This window comes from Salmo salar, chromosome ssa10 (assembly GCF_905237065.1).
Source record: "Salmo salar chromosome ssa10, Ssal_v3.1, whole genome shotgun sequence".
NCBI lineage: Eukaryota > Metazoa > Chordata > Actinopteri > Salmoniformes > Salmonidae > Salmo > Salmo salar.
In genome coordinates this window covers 12383511-12398664 of record NC_059451.1, presented here as the reverse complement: position 1 = coordinate 12398664, position 15154 = coordinate 12383511, and the positions used below count along the sequence as shown (strand labels likewise).

The 15154-nt window shown below is 43.9% G+C and overlaps 1 protein-coding gene across 1 annotated transcript in view; it reads right to left on the bottom strand.

Annotated features, from left to right (window-relative positions):
* Nucleotides 1-15154, bottom strand: part of LOC106613518 (prolyl 3-hydroxylase 2) — a 106132-nt gene that overhangs the window by 24973 nt on the left and 66005 nt on the right. The window contains exon 2 of the mRNA XM_014215861.2: nucleotides 7747-7899. Within this exon, the coding sequence (XP_014071336.1) occupies nucleotides 7747-7899 (153 nt within the window). The remainder of the gene's footprint in view (nucleotides 1-7746; nucleotides 7900-15154) is intronic.

Sequence of the window (15154 nt, the reverse complement as noted above, 5' to 3'; positions counted from 1 at the left end):
CTATCTCTTTGAAGTTTTTTAATAAATGGGAATATACTCAAGCTACTTTTTACGTTAATATCCGCAATAACCTTGTGCAATACTTTAGGAGATGAAGCAGATTGCGTTCTTCTGTCACGCCCTGGCCATAGAGAGGGTTTTATTCTCTATTTTGGTTAGGCCAGGGTGTGACTAGGGTGGGCATTCTATGTCCTTTTTTCTATGTTTTTGTATTTCTTTGTTTTGGCCTGGTATGGCTCTCAATCAGGGACAGCTGTACATCGTTGTCGCTGATTGGGAGCCATACTTTGGTAGCCTGTTTTCCTTTGGGTTTTGTGGGTGGCTAATTTCTGTTTAGTAGACCTGACAGAACTGTTTGGCTGTCGTTTTCGCTTTGTATATTGTGTTGCGCCTTGGTCTACTCCATTCAACAGCCGTTACATCTTCATTTCAACCTGTCACATTATTTTCCGTTATGAAGCTTACCGTAATTACCCAGAACAGTGGAGCCAGTCACATGTTTGTTTGTATAAATAGCACAACGGGAGAAAGCAGGAGCTGGTGAGTCCATAGCGTTCAATATCTGTCAGTGAGTCTGTTGTGCAGCGCACATGAGGTGATAAAGTTACACTTGAATGCAATTCACTACTAAATGTTAGCCAGATATCTTATAAAGGCTTTCTGCTGTGTTTGAGTGGTCCAAGAGCTCTTGGTGAGTTATCTGTTGAGCTGCCATTTTTTTTCACTGGGTTTCCTACTATTGTTTCTTTTATCCTTTGTTCTTCTAGAAAAGGCTCTACAGCTGCGCCATCGAGAGCATCCTGACTGGTTGCATCACTGCCTGGTATGGCAACTGCTTGGCCTCCGACCGCAAGGCACAACAGAGGGTAGTGCGTATGGCCCAGTACATCACTGGGGCCAAGCTTCCTGCCATCCAGGACCTCTATGCCAGGCGATGTCAGAGGAAGGCCCTAAAAATTGTCAGACTCCAGCCATCCCTAGTCATAGACTGTTCTCTCTGCTACTGCATGGCAAGCGGTACCGGAGCACCAATTCTAGTTCCAAGAGGCTTCTAAACAGCTTCTACCCCCAAGTTATGACTCCTGAACATCTAATCAAATGGCTACCCAGACTATTTGCATTGCAACATTTGCCCAAAAAATTCTTCAAGCTCTGTCAATTTGGTTGTTGATCATTGCTTACTCTCACTAAGAGTAGTGGCTGCTTTGAGTGATGTATTGTTGTCTCTACCTTCTTGTCATTTGTGCTGTTGTCTGTGCCCAATAATGTTTTATTTTTATTTATTTCACCTTTATTTAGCCAGGTAGGTCAGTTGAGAACAAGTTCTCACAACTGCGACCTGGACAAGAATAAAGCAAAGCAGTTCGACACATACAACAACACGGAGTTACACATGGAATAAACAAACATACAGTCAATAATACAGCAGAAAAATCTATATACAGTGTGTGCAAATGAGGTAAGATAAGGGAGGTAAGGCAATAAATAGGCCATGGTGAAGTAATTACAATATACCAATTAAACACTGGAGTGATTGATGTGCAGAAGATGAATGTGCAAGTATTAATACTGGGGTGCAAAGGAGCAAGATAAATAAATACAGTATGGGGATGAGGTAGATGGATGGGCTATATTACAGGTGCTGTGATCTGTGAGATGATCTGACAGGTGGTGCTTAAAGCTAGTGAGGGAGATATGAGTCTCCAGCTTCAGTGATTTTTGCAGTTTGATCCAGTCATTGGCAGCAGAGAACTGGAAGGAAAGGCGGCCAAAGGAAGAATTGGCTTTGGGGGTGACAAGTGAGATTTACCTGCTGGAGCGCGTGCTACGAGTGGGTGCTGCTATGGTGACCAGTGAGCTGAAATAAGGCGGGGCTTTACTTAGCAAAGACTTGTAGATGACCTGGAGCCAGTGGGTTTGGCGACGAGTATGAAGCGAGGGCCAGCCAACGAGAGCGTACAGGCCGCAATGGTGGGTAGTATATGGGGCTTTGGTGACAAAACGGATGGCACTGTGATAGACTGCATCCAATTTGTTGAGTAGAGTGTTGGAGGCTATTTTGTAAATGACATCGCCGAAGTCGAGGATCGGAAGGATGGTCAGTTTTACGAGGGTATGTTTGGCAGCATGAGTGAAGGATGCTTTGTTGCGAAATAGGAAGCCGATTCTAGATTTAATTTTGGATTGGAGATGCTTAATGTGAGTCTGGAAGGAGAGTTTACAGTCTAACCAGACACTTAGGTATTTGTAGTTGTCCACATATTCTAAGTCAGAACCGTCCAGAGTAGTGATGCTAGACGGGGGGCAGGTGCGGGCAGCGATCGGTTGAAGAGCATGCATTTAGTTTTGCTTGCATTTATGAGCAGTTGGAGGCCACGGAAGGAGAGTTGTATGGCATTGAAGCTCATCTGGAGGTTAGTTAACACAGTGTCCAAAGAATGGCCAGAAGTATACAGAATGGTGTCGTCTGCGTAGAGGTGGATCAGAGAATCACCAGCAGCAAGAGAGACATCGTTGATGTATACAGAGAAAAGAGTCGGCCCGAGAATTGAACCCTGTGGCACCCCCATAGAGACTGCCAGAGGTCCAGACAACAGGCCCTCCGATTTGACACACTGAACTCTATCAGAGAAGTAGTTGGTGAACCAGGCGAGGCAGTCATTTGAGAAACCAAGGCTGTTTAGTCTGCCGATAAGAATGTGGTGATTGACAGAGTCGAAAGCCTTGGCCAGGTCGATGAATATGGCTGCACAGTAATGTCTCTTATCGATGGCGGTTTGCACCATGTTTTGTGCTGCTACCATGTTGTGCTGCTGCCAAGTTGTGTTGCTACCATGTTGTTGTCATGTTGTGTTGCTACCATTCTATGTTGTTGTCTTACTGTAGGTCTCTCTTTATGTAGTGTTGTTTTGTCTCTCTTGTCGTGATGTGTGTTTTGTCCTATATTTTTATTTCATTTATTTACATTTTTAATCCCAGCCCCTTCCCCGCAGGAGGCCTTTTGCCTTTTGGTAGGCCATCAACTGACTTGCATAGTTAAATAAAAGTTAAATAAATAAAAATAAAATTGCTAGACAACCTTTTTCAATTCTTGACATAGATGTTAAATTAGATTTAAGTCAAAACTGTAACTCCGCCAGACATTCACTGTCTTCTTGGTAAGCAACTCCAGTGTAGATTTGGTCATGTGATTTAGGTCATTATCCTACTGAAAGGTGAATGAATAATTAATAATAACATCACCATGCTAAAGGGATTTTCGCCTGCTTTAAAAAAAATTACCCATCTACCAATAAGTGCCCTTCTTTGCGAGGCATTAGAAAATGCCCTGGTCTTTGTGGTTGAATCTGTGTTTGAAATGTAGTGCTCGACTGAGGGTTCTTACAGATAATTGTATGTGTGGGGCACAGAGGTGAGGTAGTCATTTAAAACTAATTTTAAACACTATTAATGCACACAGAGTTAGTCCATGCAACTTATTATGTGACTTAAGACATTTTTTACTTCAGAAATCATTTAGGCATGCCATAAAAAAAGGGGTTGAATACTTATTGACTCAAGACATTTCAGCTTTTCATTTTATATTAATTTGTAAACATTTCTAAAAAACATAATTCCTCTTTGGCATTATGGGGTATTGTGTGTAGGCCAGTGACAAAAACATATCAATTTAATCTATTTTAAATCCAAGCTTTAACAAAACAAAATGTGGAAAAAGTAAAGAGGTGTGAATACTTTCTGAAGGCACTGTAATTCTATTTAAAAACACCAGATTGCCCCTAGTGGGATATACAGTACAGTACATTTACATTACATTTACATTTACATTTAAGTCATTTAGCAGACGCTCTTATCCAGAGCGACTTACAAAATGGTGCATTCACCTTATGATATCCAGTGGAACAACCACTTTACAATAGTGCATCTACATCTTTTAAGGGGGGGTTAGAAGGATTACTTTATCCTATCCTAGGTATTCCTTAAAGAGGTGGGGTTTCAGGTGTCTCCGGAAGGTGGTGATTGACTCCGCTGTCCTGGCGTCGTGAGGGAGCTTGTTCCACCATTGGGGTGCCAGAGCAACGAACAGTTTTGACTGGGCTGAGCGGGAACTGTGCTTCCTCAGAGGTAGGGGGGCCAGCAGGCCAGTGGTGGATGAACGCAGTGCCCTTGTTTGGGTGTAGTGCCTGATCAGAGCCTGAAGGTATGGAGGTGCCGTTCCCTTCACAGCTCCGTAGGCAATCACCATGGTCTTGTAGCGGATGCGAGCTTCAACTGGAAGCCAGTGGAGAGAGCGGAGGAGCGGAGTTGCAAAGAAAAAAACATATCTCAGACTGGCCAATAAAAATAAAAGATTAAGATGGGCAAAATAACACAGACACTGGACAGAGGAACTCTGCCTAGAAGGCCAGCATCCCGGAGTCGCTTCTTCACTGTTGACGTTGAGACTGGTGTTTTGCGGGTACGATTTAATGAAGCTGCCAGTTGAGGACTTGTGAGGCATCTGTTTCTCAAACTAGACACTAATGTACTTGTCCTCTTTTTCAGTTGTGCACCGGGGCCTCCCACTCATCTTTCTATTCTGGTTAGAGCCAGTTTGCGCTGTTCTGTGAAGGAAGTAGTACATAGCGTTGTACGAGATCTTCAGTTTCTTGGCAATTTCTCACATGGAATAGCCTTTATTTCTCAGAACAAGAATAGACTGACAAGTTTCAGAAGGAAGTTCTTTGTTTCTGGACATTTTGAGCCTGTAATCGAACCCAAAAATGCTGATGCTCCAGATACTCAACTAGTCTAAAGAAGGCCAGTTTTATTGCTTCTTCAATCAGGACAACAGTTTTCAGCTGTGCTAACATAATTGCAAAAGGGTTTTCTAATGATCAATTAGCCTTTTAAAATAATCAACTTGGATTAGCTAACAGAACGTGCCATTGGAACACAGGAGTGATGATTGCTGTTAATGGGCCTCTGTATGCCTATGTAGATATTCCATTACAAATCAGCCGTTTCCAGCTACAATAGTCATTTACAACATTAACAATGTCTACACTGTATTTCTGATCCATTTGATGTTATTTTAATGGACACAAAATGTGCTTTTCTTTCAAAAACAAGGACATTTCTAAGTGACCCCAAACTTTTGAACAGTAGTGTACATTACATATATAGAGCATGTGATTATGAGGACTGAGCAGACATTTAACAGAGAACACACAAAAAACATAAAGCTAAGTACTTCTTTGTACTTTGAGGCACTATGCCTTTTTAGAGCTTTTAAGCACCAACTCCTCTCCTAATGAACCGAAAGACTGTAGATTATGTCATTATACATACATTGGAGGAAGACTGACACTTAAGTACTGTCGCCAGTTTGTATTACCTTGTAAATTAAATGAACGTATAGTGGCCGGTGGGGGTCAACTTGAGGAGAATGGGTCCACCGAGAGAGTGGGATGCCAAACCTCCCATGCCAAACCTCTCCGCCTCCCCCTCCCAGTTTTCTTCCACCTTTTGCACACCCAAGCCAAGCTTATCATCCCCTCCCATCCTTGCCCTCCCTTACCCTCCCAGGCAAAGTTTATCCCAACTTGCTGTCTTTTCCCACACTCCATTCTTCTTAGACACATTTACACCCATCCATATATCGACTTACTCATCCATTCTCCTTCATTCACATACAGCATATACCCCATGCAGCCACCCACCCATTATCTCCCACCCTCCTACACATATTCACCCTCCTTCACACTCCCATTCATATGCACAGACACATACACACACTCACACCCACTCACACCCAGTGGTGTAAAGTACTTAAGTAAAAATATTTTAAAGTTCTACTTACGTCGTTTTTTTGCGGTATCTGTACTTTACTATTTATATTTTTGACTTTGACTTTTACTCCACTACATTCCTAAAGAGTATAATGTACTTTACTCCTTACATTTTCCCTGACACCCAAATGTACTAGTAACATTTTCAATGCTTCGCAGGACAGAAAAATGGTCTAATTCACGCACTTATCAAGAGAACATCCCTGGTCATCCCTACTGCCTCTGATCTGGTGGACTCACTAAACACAAATGCTTAGTTTGTAAATGATGTCTGAGTGTTGAACTGTGCCCCTGGCTATCCATAAATTAAAGAAACAAGAAAATAGTGCCATCTGGTTTGCTTAATATAAGCAATTTGAAATGATTTATACTTTTACTTTTGATACTTAAGTATATTTTAGCGATTATCTTTACTTTTGATACTTAAGTACATTTCAAACCAAATACTTTTAGACTTTTACTCAAGTAGTATTTTAATGGGTGACTTTCACTTTTACTTGAGTCATTTTCTTTTACGATATGTTCACTTGTCATCTCCCGTCTGGATTACTGCAACTCGCTGTTGGCGGGGCTCCCTGCCTGTGCCATTAAACCCCTACAACTCATCCAGAACGCCGCAGCCCGTCTGGTGTTCAGCCTTCCCAAGTTCTCTCACGTCACCCCGCTCCTCCGCTCTCTCCACTGGCTTCCAGTTGAAGCTCGCATCTGCTACAAGACCATGGTGCTTGCCTACGGAGCTGTGAGGGGAACGGCACCTCCGTACCATCAGGCCCTACACCCAAACAAGGGCACTGCGTTCACCCTACCTCTGCAGAAGCACAGTTCCTGCTCAGCCCAGTCAAAACTGTTCGCTGCTCTGGCACCCCAATGGTGGAACAAGCTCCCTCATGACGCCAGGACAGCGGAGTCAATCACCACCTTCCGTAGACACCTGAAACCCCACCTCTTTAAGGAATACCTGGGATAGGATATAGTAATCCTTCTAACCCCCCCGCCCCCTAAAAAAAAGATATAGATGTACTATTGTAAAGTGGTTGTTCCACTGGATATCATAAGGTGAATGCACCAATTTGTAAGTCGCTCTGGATAAGAGCGTCTGCTAAATGACGTAAATGTAATGTACTTTTACTCAAGTATGACAATTGGGTACTTTTTCTACCACTGCTCACACCCATAGAACAATTATTGACATACGTGCTATATTTAAGCAGTAAGGCACGAGGGGGTGTGGTATATGGCTTTTCTTATGCACGACGCAACGCGGAGCGCCTAGACACAGCCCTTAGCCGTGGTATATTGGCTATATACCACAAACAAAGGTGCCTTATTTCTATTATAAACTGGCTACCAACGTAATTAGAGCAGTAAAAATAAATGTTTTGTCATACCCGTGGTATACGGTCTGATATACCACGGCTGTCAGTCAATCAGCATTCAGGGCTCGAACCACCCAGTTTATAATTTCTCTTTTGTATTGTCTTTTCAGTGTCCATGTAGCTCAGTGGCATCGGCTACTTCTATCATTACTTCCTAGAGAAGAGCAATTACTTGGGGGACAGTAGAGTTTAGATTGTATTGGGGGAAGGGGAAAATGATATTGTCTCAACTTAGCCATCACCATGTCTGATTATCGATTAGTACGTCATGGATGTTAGAAAGGAAGGATGCCATTTAAAGGTAATAAAACAGGCCCTGAATTTGTACACTAATCAAACAAGTTGTGTAAAGATGGATTAAAATCACTCTCAATGGAAAATCCCCATTGAGAGTACTTTGGGTAAGGTTGCATCTTTCTCCAAACATAAATGCTGTTTGGAGGATTCCTGGGATTTCTGGAAAACCAGGGAATTTGCGGAAACAGATACCAGAATGTTGTAACCTTAGCCTCGAGAAACAGGCAGTTACACACTCTTACCTGATGAGGCCGGGCCTCTCTGTCCACAAAGTGGTCCTGGTCGGTTCCCTCCAGAGCCTTGTACTGCTCTAAGTTCTGATCCATTTCCACATGCTCTGGGTTAGCCTGGAAATAGGTGTGGGCCGCCGCCGCTGCCTTGTCCAACTGCTTCAGCTATACAGGAGAGGGGGAGAGAGAGAGAGAGAGAGAAAGAAAGAGAGCAAGAAAGCGAGAGCGAGAGCGAGAGAGGCATTAGTACAGATATCCATGAAAACCACTACACATGAGCGTACGCCAGCTGCACCTGGCTGACAAATAGCTGCTTTTAGCCAAACATAGCCTTTCCCAGGGTCAAATTCATTGCGCCACAGTTGGAGAAATAAACCACCCACAGATAATATAGTCCTGTAGTCCAGCTGTCTCTAGCAGGGCAGTGTGGCCATGTGGAATACTTTGGTGTGGCCCGAGTTAAGTAAAGGACAGTGGAGTATATTAATGACAGTGTTCACCTCAGGACGTGGAAGTGGAGACACACCCTAAACCCGCCTCCTCATCACCACTCCCTTCACATGGAATATAGAGGATGGCACAGGTCTCACACCAAGATGATACACCGTCTCATTGGAGACGAGATCGAGATCTAAGGACATGATTACATTACCTGTAATCATCCCCCAGGCACTGACCACAAAGTCTTTGACGACATTTATGCTGACAGGGCAGAGACTGCAGAAGCAATCAAATGAAGTAAATGGGGTGTATACCGTGCCATTCAAAGAACGGGTTAAGGCCATGACCTGACCTCACAACTTTTTGCACTAAATATAGTGTTAAGATTTAGGGTTGGCGTGGAATCTACTGCACTAACAGAGAGTGGCATATCACAAGCCACAGTTCAAAGAAGACCTTAAAACCAGTGCTGACTTGAGCATAAAAAGACTCCTTCATTAAGTTATCTAGTTTGCAATATTAATGGTTCTGGCTGAGTAGGAGACGAGCAGGAGAGAAGAACTGTGACTTTTAAAAGGACACATTGTTCCCATTTACTTCCCGTCGGCATGGACACTCACCATCCATTCCATCAATGTCTCCCCAAATGGTGGATTTGCTTCCTTCATCTGGAAACGTGGGAATCATACATTTGGGCACATTAGCATGAAATAATTATCCCAATCCCAAGGATTTTCTTCCATTACAGAAAAATGCATCAAGAATAAACACAGAAGGATAAAAATTGGGCCTGTCAAGCATCTTTGACTCCTATCAGAGGCCTCCCGAACAAGACAACACAGACGTGGGGTGTTTGAGTAGAAGTGCTGTGGATACTGTACAGACCTCGGGGCTGCTGGTCTAAATGAGCTCATGCTAAAAATTGTAAAAGCCAGCCGCTGCTATTTCTCAGGCTTGGCAGCCTGCCGACGCAATCTCCGCTAAGAAGTGCTCTGAACTCTCACTTGGATTCCATGTTTTTATCTAGTCAATGACCTGTGTGACATTTTGTTGAAGGATCATTGACTACAAGTAGGTCTGTTTGACGCTCATATTTACCCAGAAATGTAGTGGTATTCTAATGGTTCTGGAAGACAGTAGCTCTTAAAATGTTAGGGCCAGAACCCTAAAGCTTTAAGAATGTTCTTGAAAACATGCTATTTCCATTGTTCTTTTGACAAATGGAAAAAGCCAAAGTTTCTTTCCTCTGAAATAGCCATGACACACCAGTGGGTCCCACACCACCATTTGGGAAACTGACTCAAAGGCTCCACAGCTGTTGAATATAACCAGACTAACAGCATCATTCACAAACAGCCCACTCTGCAGACAGAGCGGATTCCCACGTGCCGTGAAATTTGAGGTCTTAATTCTGCCTTCACAAGCACCGCTGTACTTAGGACGCAATGTTTTTTTTCCCTTGGCTCTACAGTTAAGAAGCCCATATCTCCCTCCCTCCATCTCTCCCTTCACATTAAAGGGTCGTAAACCACAAATGTCACTTTTTAATTCCACTTTTTCGAACGTTTAACCTACCTGCCCATGTCAGATAAGGAAACGCAGCTTAAGAGATTGGATCACATCAAAAGGGGAAGGTATGGTTTTGCTCCAGCTCCTGCTGCGCCCTGTGTTGGTTGCTTGAAGAGCTATCAGATCTGATCAAATCACTGTCAAGTCCTGACAAAGCAAGATCTTTGCCAATCTTTTCCTAGGACATTCCCGGGAAAAACAACCCCCTTTCACAATAGCTCACATCAAGATGTGGCATGTCATGGCCTGAGAAACATGCCCAGGACAGAGATGGACAGACCCTCAACATCGCAGGGATACAATAACACACTCCCAAGAGATTAGAGATGCTTCACAGACCTCTGTCTGTGTGGGAGTGAGGGTAAGAGAGAGAGAGAGGGAGAGAGAAAGAGAGAGATTATGGTCAGTGGCAGCGGGCGAGCAAGCAGCAGAGGTGGCTTCCTGCTTAGCGTCCAAGGAATAAGTGTACGAGACAGTGAGCTCTGTCTAGCTGAGGATCTCATGTGGTGCAACGTTAGCTCCGTCTCGTAAGAAGGGAGGTGACCCATATGACCCTGCTCATTTTAAATCCTTCCTATACTCATTAAAAACAGGTGCTGGTTTGAATGGTCTGAGACCAGGCTCCAAGCTTGTAACTCCACTGTCAGCTCTAGGCTCTTTCCTGACTAGGAAGGCTGGCCGCAAAGTCCTTATCTGAGTGCTGTGCTGATCAACAATCTCCTCTCTTTTTTTCCCTTCTCTTTTTGCAACGCAGCCACGGAGAGGAGCAGGGGAAAGAAGAGCTGTGTGGACATGCTTGGTTACCTCTGAAAGGCCAAAGAGCGAACTGGTGTCGACTACATTCCTGCACTGTCCACCTCTCCCCCGTGCCGCCCAGGCCGAGGCTAAGGACCTATCGGCAAGAGGACAGCCAGAGGGACGGAGGAGGCATTTTTGTGTCCCATCCAAATGCTGACCTCTCCACTTTTCCGGTAATCGTGATGAATTCCGCCGGACTTCTCTCCGCCCGAGAGCTAGAGCCAAGGACGGGGCTGTGACGTTCAGGAGAGGGGCTGGGTGGAATCCAGCCACCTGTGGAGTGTCTAGGCCCACCTGCCGTTCTGCTCCACTACTCTCCCCAGTCCTCCCCCTAACGCCTCAGAAAGGCAGGGTCAGGAGAAAGGGGTATTAAGTCCAGCTGCAGTACAGACACAGCTGCGTCTCAGCACTGCCAGATCTATTGTTCCGAGACATGAGAGAGACTAGAGAGAAAGCGGAGGAGGATACTCAATCTGACGCATGACAGCAGTGCACGGCTTTGATCACGAGAAGCCACAATAGCATCATAAATCCGTGATCACAATTCTGCACAACCATTAAAGTTAGCAAAGTACCAAAAGTAACGTTTTTTACATCGTTTTAAATCTATCTTGCGTGAAGTAGTTTCCTCTAAGAAAAACACAGTTTCAGAAAATTGTGCAATTAAATAGAACATAGCAAAGTGAGGGTGAAGGTTCGCTATGAAAACTGCATTATAAAGACCTCAGGGGTATTCCATAAGCAACATACAGGACTGGGCAGCCGTGCTGAGAGACTCATTCTCTATAGTGATAATAGATTTACAGTGATACTCTGCAGTGCTGACCTCAAACATCCAGTGATGTCACTGGTTTACGGAAAGAGAAAAGATCTGTGATGCTGGAGGGGCTAAGAGGAGACTGCCAGGAGTACAGTATCACACTGTATACTGAACAAAATTAGAAACGCAACATGTAAAGTGTTGGTCCCATGTTTCATGAACTGAAATTAAAGGTCCCAGAAATGCTCCATACGCACAAAACGCTTATTCCTCTCAAATGATGTGCATATCCCTGTTAGTGAGCATTTCTCCTTTGCCAAGATAATCCATCCACCTGACGGGTGTGGCATATCAAGAAGCTGATTAAACAGCATGATCATTACACAGGTTCACCTCGTGCTGGGGACAATAAGGCCACTTTAAAATGTGCAGTTTTGTGACACACACAATGCCACAGTCTCAAGTTTTGAGGGAGAGTGCAATTGTCATGCTGACTGCAGGAATGTCCACCAGAGCTGTTTCCAGGGATTTAATGTTCATTTCTCTACCATAAGCTGCCTCCATTGTCGTTTTGGAGAATTTGGTAGTACATCCAACCGGCCTCAAAATCGCAGACCACGTGTAACCTCGCCAGTCCAGGGCCTCCACATCCGGGTTCTTCACCTGCAGGATCGTCTTAGCCCAGCCACCCGGACAGCTGATGAAACTCAGGAGTATTTCTGTCTGTAATAAAGCCCTTTTGTGGGGAAAAACTCATTTTGATTGGCTAGGCCTGGCTCCCCAGTAGGTGGGCCGCGCTCCCAAGTGGGTGTGCCTATGCCCTCCCAGGCCCACCCAAGGCTGCACCCCTGCCCAGTCATGTGAAATCCATCGATTAGGGCCTAATGAATGTATTTCAATTGACTGATTTCCTTACATGAACTGTAATTCAGCAAAATCATTGAAATGGTTGCGTGTCATGTTGATATTTTTGTTCAGTATAGTAAAGCATGATGCAACCGCTCAGATATTTCACACAAAAACATCTGCACATAAATCAAACCCCCAAATTAGTCAGAATATCCCCCCGAGGATGACATTGCAGGCCCAGTGTGAGTAGATCATCTTTCTAAAGAGGGACCACAGCACTACCAAATAGCACTATGGAATAACATTACCAAATACTCCCAGGCATATCACAATTATTTCCATTATCAAGCTGGGAGACTCGTATTGAAGAGGGATGTTAGATTAGCCACATCTTTAGTTTTTTGTTGTTGTGACAACTCCTAGATCACAATCTCTACTACATGTATCGGGGGTTGTCCCCCGCTGTGTTGAGTTGCCTTGGCGACAGTCCATTACTAAACATAGGACCCTGGGACCAGGTTGAGAAGGGGGCATCTGAGGAGGGGTTAGGGGTATTGAGAAAACCACACTCTTCCCACAGAATCACTACGATGCTGATATAGACAGTCTTCTTGTAGTAAGTTATGCAAAATTGATCAATTACTTTCAGCCGACCTTTCAGCTTAACTCCCAATCTTTGTTATCAACATCTCCTTAAGTCGGTAAGACTTTTCCCACAACAAAATATTAGATTTTTCCTTTCATATTTAAAAAAATAAATAAATCAATACACACCAGCATCACCTGTTTACGCTTCAAAGCTAACAACAGTAACAACCTTACCATTAACCATCAGGCATCGAACACAGTGTCCTTGTATAGTATGCACATGTTTTTCCCCTCATGAATTTCAGAGGTGCACCTGTAATGGGGAAATAACTAGCGCCCAGTACGCGCCCTTACTCTGTCCTCCCTACAGAAAAGGAACCTGTGTTACAGCCCTAGTCGGGCCGCCCTGCCATTCTCGCTCAGTAAAAACCTATTGATGTGGGATCGGCGAGAAGCCAAGTCAAACGGCCATTTGCATGTTTCTCTCCCCATGAGCCTCACACTCACTTCACAAATATGTAAATAGTTCTGTAGCCAGGTCAAAGACACAGCGGGGCTGTGATGACGAGCACGTATCCCTCCCACACAACTTGACAGGAGACAAGAGACAGGGGTCGGCGTCAAGACGAGAGTCAGCAGTAATCACAAACCAGGCAACCAGCAACCACCGTCTTCCCACAAACTTGGAAGAACTGGGGAAATCTGGCAGTGATTGGCCTGCACACATATGAATAAAATCCCAAAGTAAGCTGCTTTCTAAAACACAGAAAATACCTTAGACTAGAAGACCCTAGGTCAGGTTCCCCAACTGGCAGGGTTCCCCCAATTTGGCCCATGGGTGGTTTTATTTGCCCCCCCCCCCCCAAGATTTCTGAACAAATAAAATAATACTAATAATAATTTGTAAAAATTGTTGAGAATTTTAACTGTTGAACATAAAATACTGCAAAAACACCAGGAAATCAGCTCCAAGTGATTTTAATTTTGGAAATCTGTTCCCAGGAATTCCCACACATAATATAGAGACACATACAAATTTAAGCAAGGTTTGAAATAATTACGTTTTAGGCAAATATTATATCTGTTTGGGCTTCTTGCAGTCAATTTATTTGCAGTCTACAAATTATTTGTAGTTACTGTATGTTCCGGCCTTCCGACCCTCCGCTCCAGAAAAAAATTGGCCCTTGACTGAATCTAGTTGACGACCCCTGCTCTAGGTCATTGGCAGGCTATAGGGTCATGGTTTGAGTTTTAGTACCCTGGACTCTAGAACAGAAGGCCAGAATCAAAGAGTGAGAACTTAAGCCTTAACTCTTGGAAACTGCTGGGGGTTTACGGCCTACTGGAGTTCTAGAGTAGAGCTTGTGGGTCTATAACAGGCTAAGGTTTTGGGTGCACACATACCAGCACCTCTATGAATCTGTTCATTTCTGGCATGGAGATTGACCCCATTCAGAAAATGTACTTGTCTTCTAAAGTCCACAGTACTGTATGCTAGGTCAGGACACAAATGGAAACAGCCAGCTTCCATCCTCATTCAGGCTTACAATTCAGGCTTCAATGGGGACCAGTAGAATAACAACACCCTAACTACGGCGCTAATAGCATTTAGCGCATGTAGCGCTTGGGGTGTCAAATGTATGCCCGTGGCTGTTACATGTGTAAACAATTCTCACTGCTGCTATTAAACACCCGGCCTAGTCTGCTAAGCCTCCACTGACAGAAGTTTGACCATCGCGAAAAAGGTCTTTAAAACGATGACGGTTTCCCTCAAATAAGTCCTGTCCAGTGAGTTCCTTGGCCCCAGTACTTAGCATAGTACACATTCCAGCAGCAGATAAGTCTGTAGGATAACAACAGCAGCCAATAACGGTTTTAAGGCCTCTAAGGGAATAGCTGCCAAGCACTGCTAACTAGGGTCAAGTTAGAAGTCAAACATCTGCCAGAGAACGTATCTAAGAGGAAACGCTGCTTCGATGATATGCATTGTTTGATTTGATTTGATTGTTGTCGTTTCGATGATATCCATTATCTCTAAAGATGTAATGACCTGTGTTTATACATGGCCAGGCATAACAAGCAGCCGTATTCCATGTGTTTATATCGCTGAAGGACCTAGGCTTGCTGGTATTGTTCTTGAGAACCTGCTGTCCTCAACTGGCCCTGAAATGGAAGGCTCTAGATGGAAGGTGACGGAATTATAACATACAGTACCGTTCAAAAGTTTGGGGTCACTTAGAAATGTCCTTGTTTTTGAAAGAAAAGCAAAAAAAATTGTCCATTAAAATAACATCAAATTGAACGGGCCTTCTTTAGACTAGTTGAGTATCTGGAGCATCAGCATTTGTGGGTTCAATTACAAGCTCAAAATGGCCAGAAACAAAGTACTTTCTTCTGAAACTCATCAAGTCTATT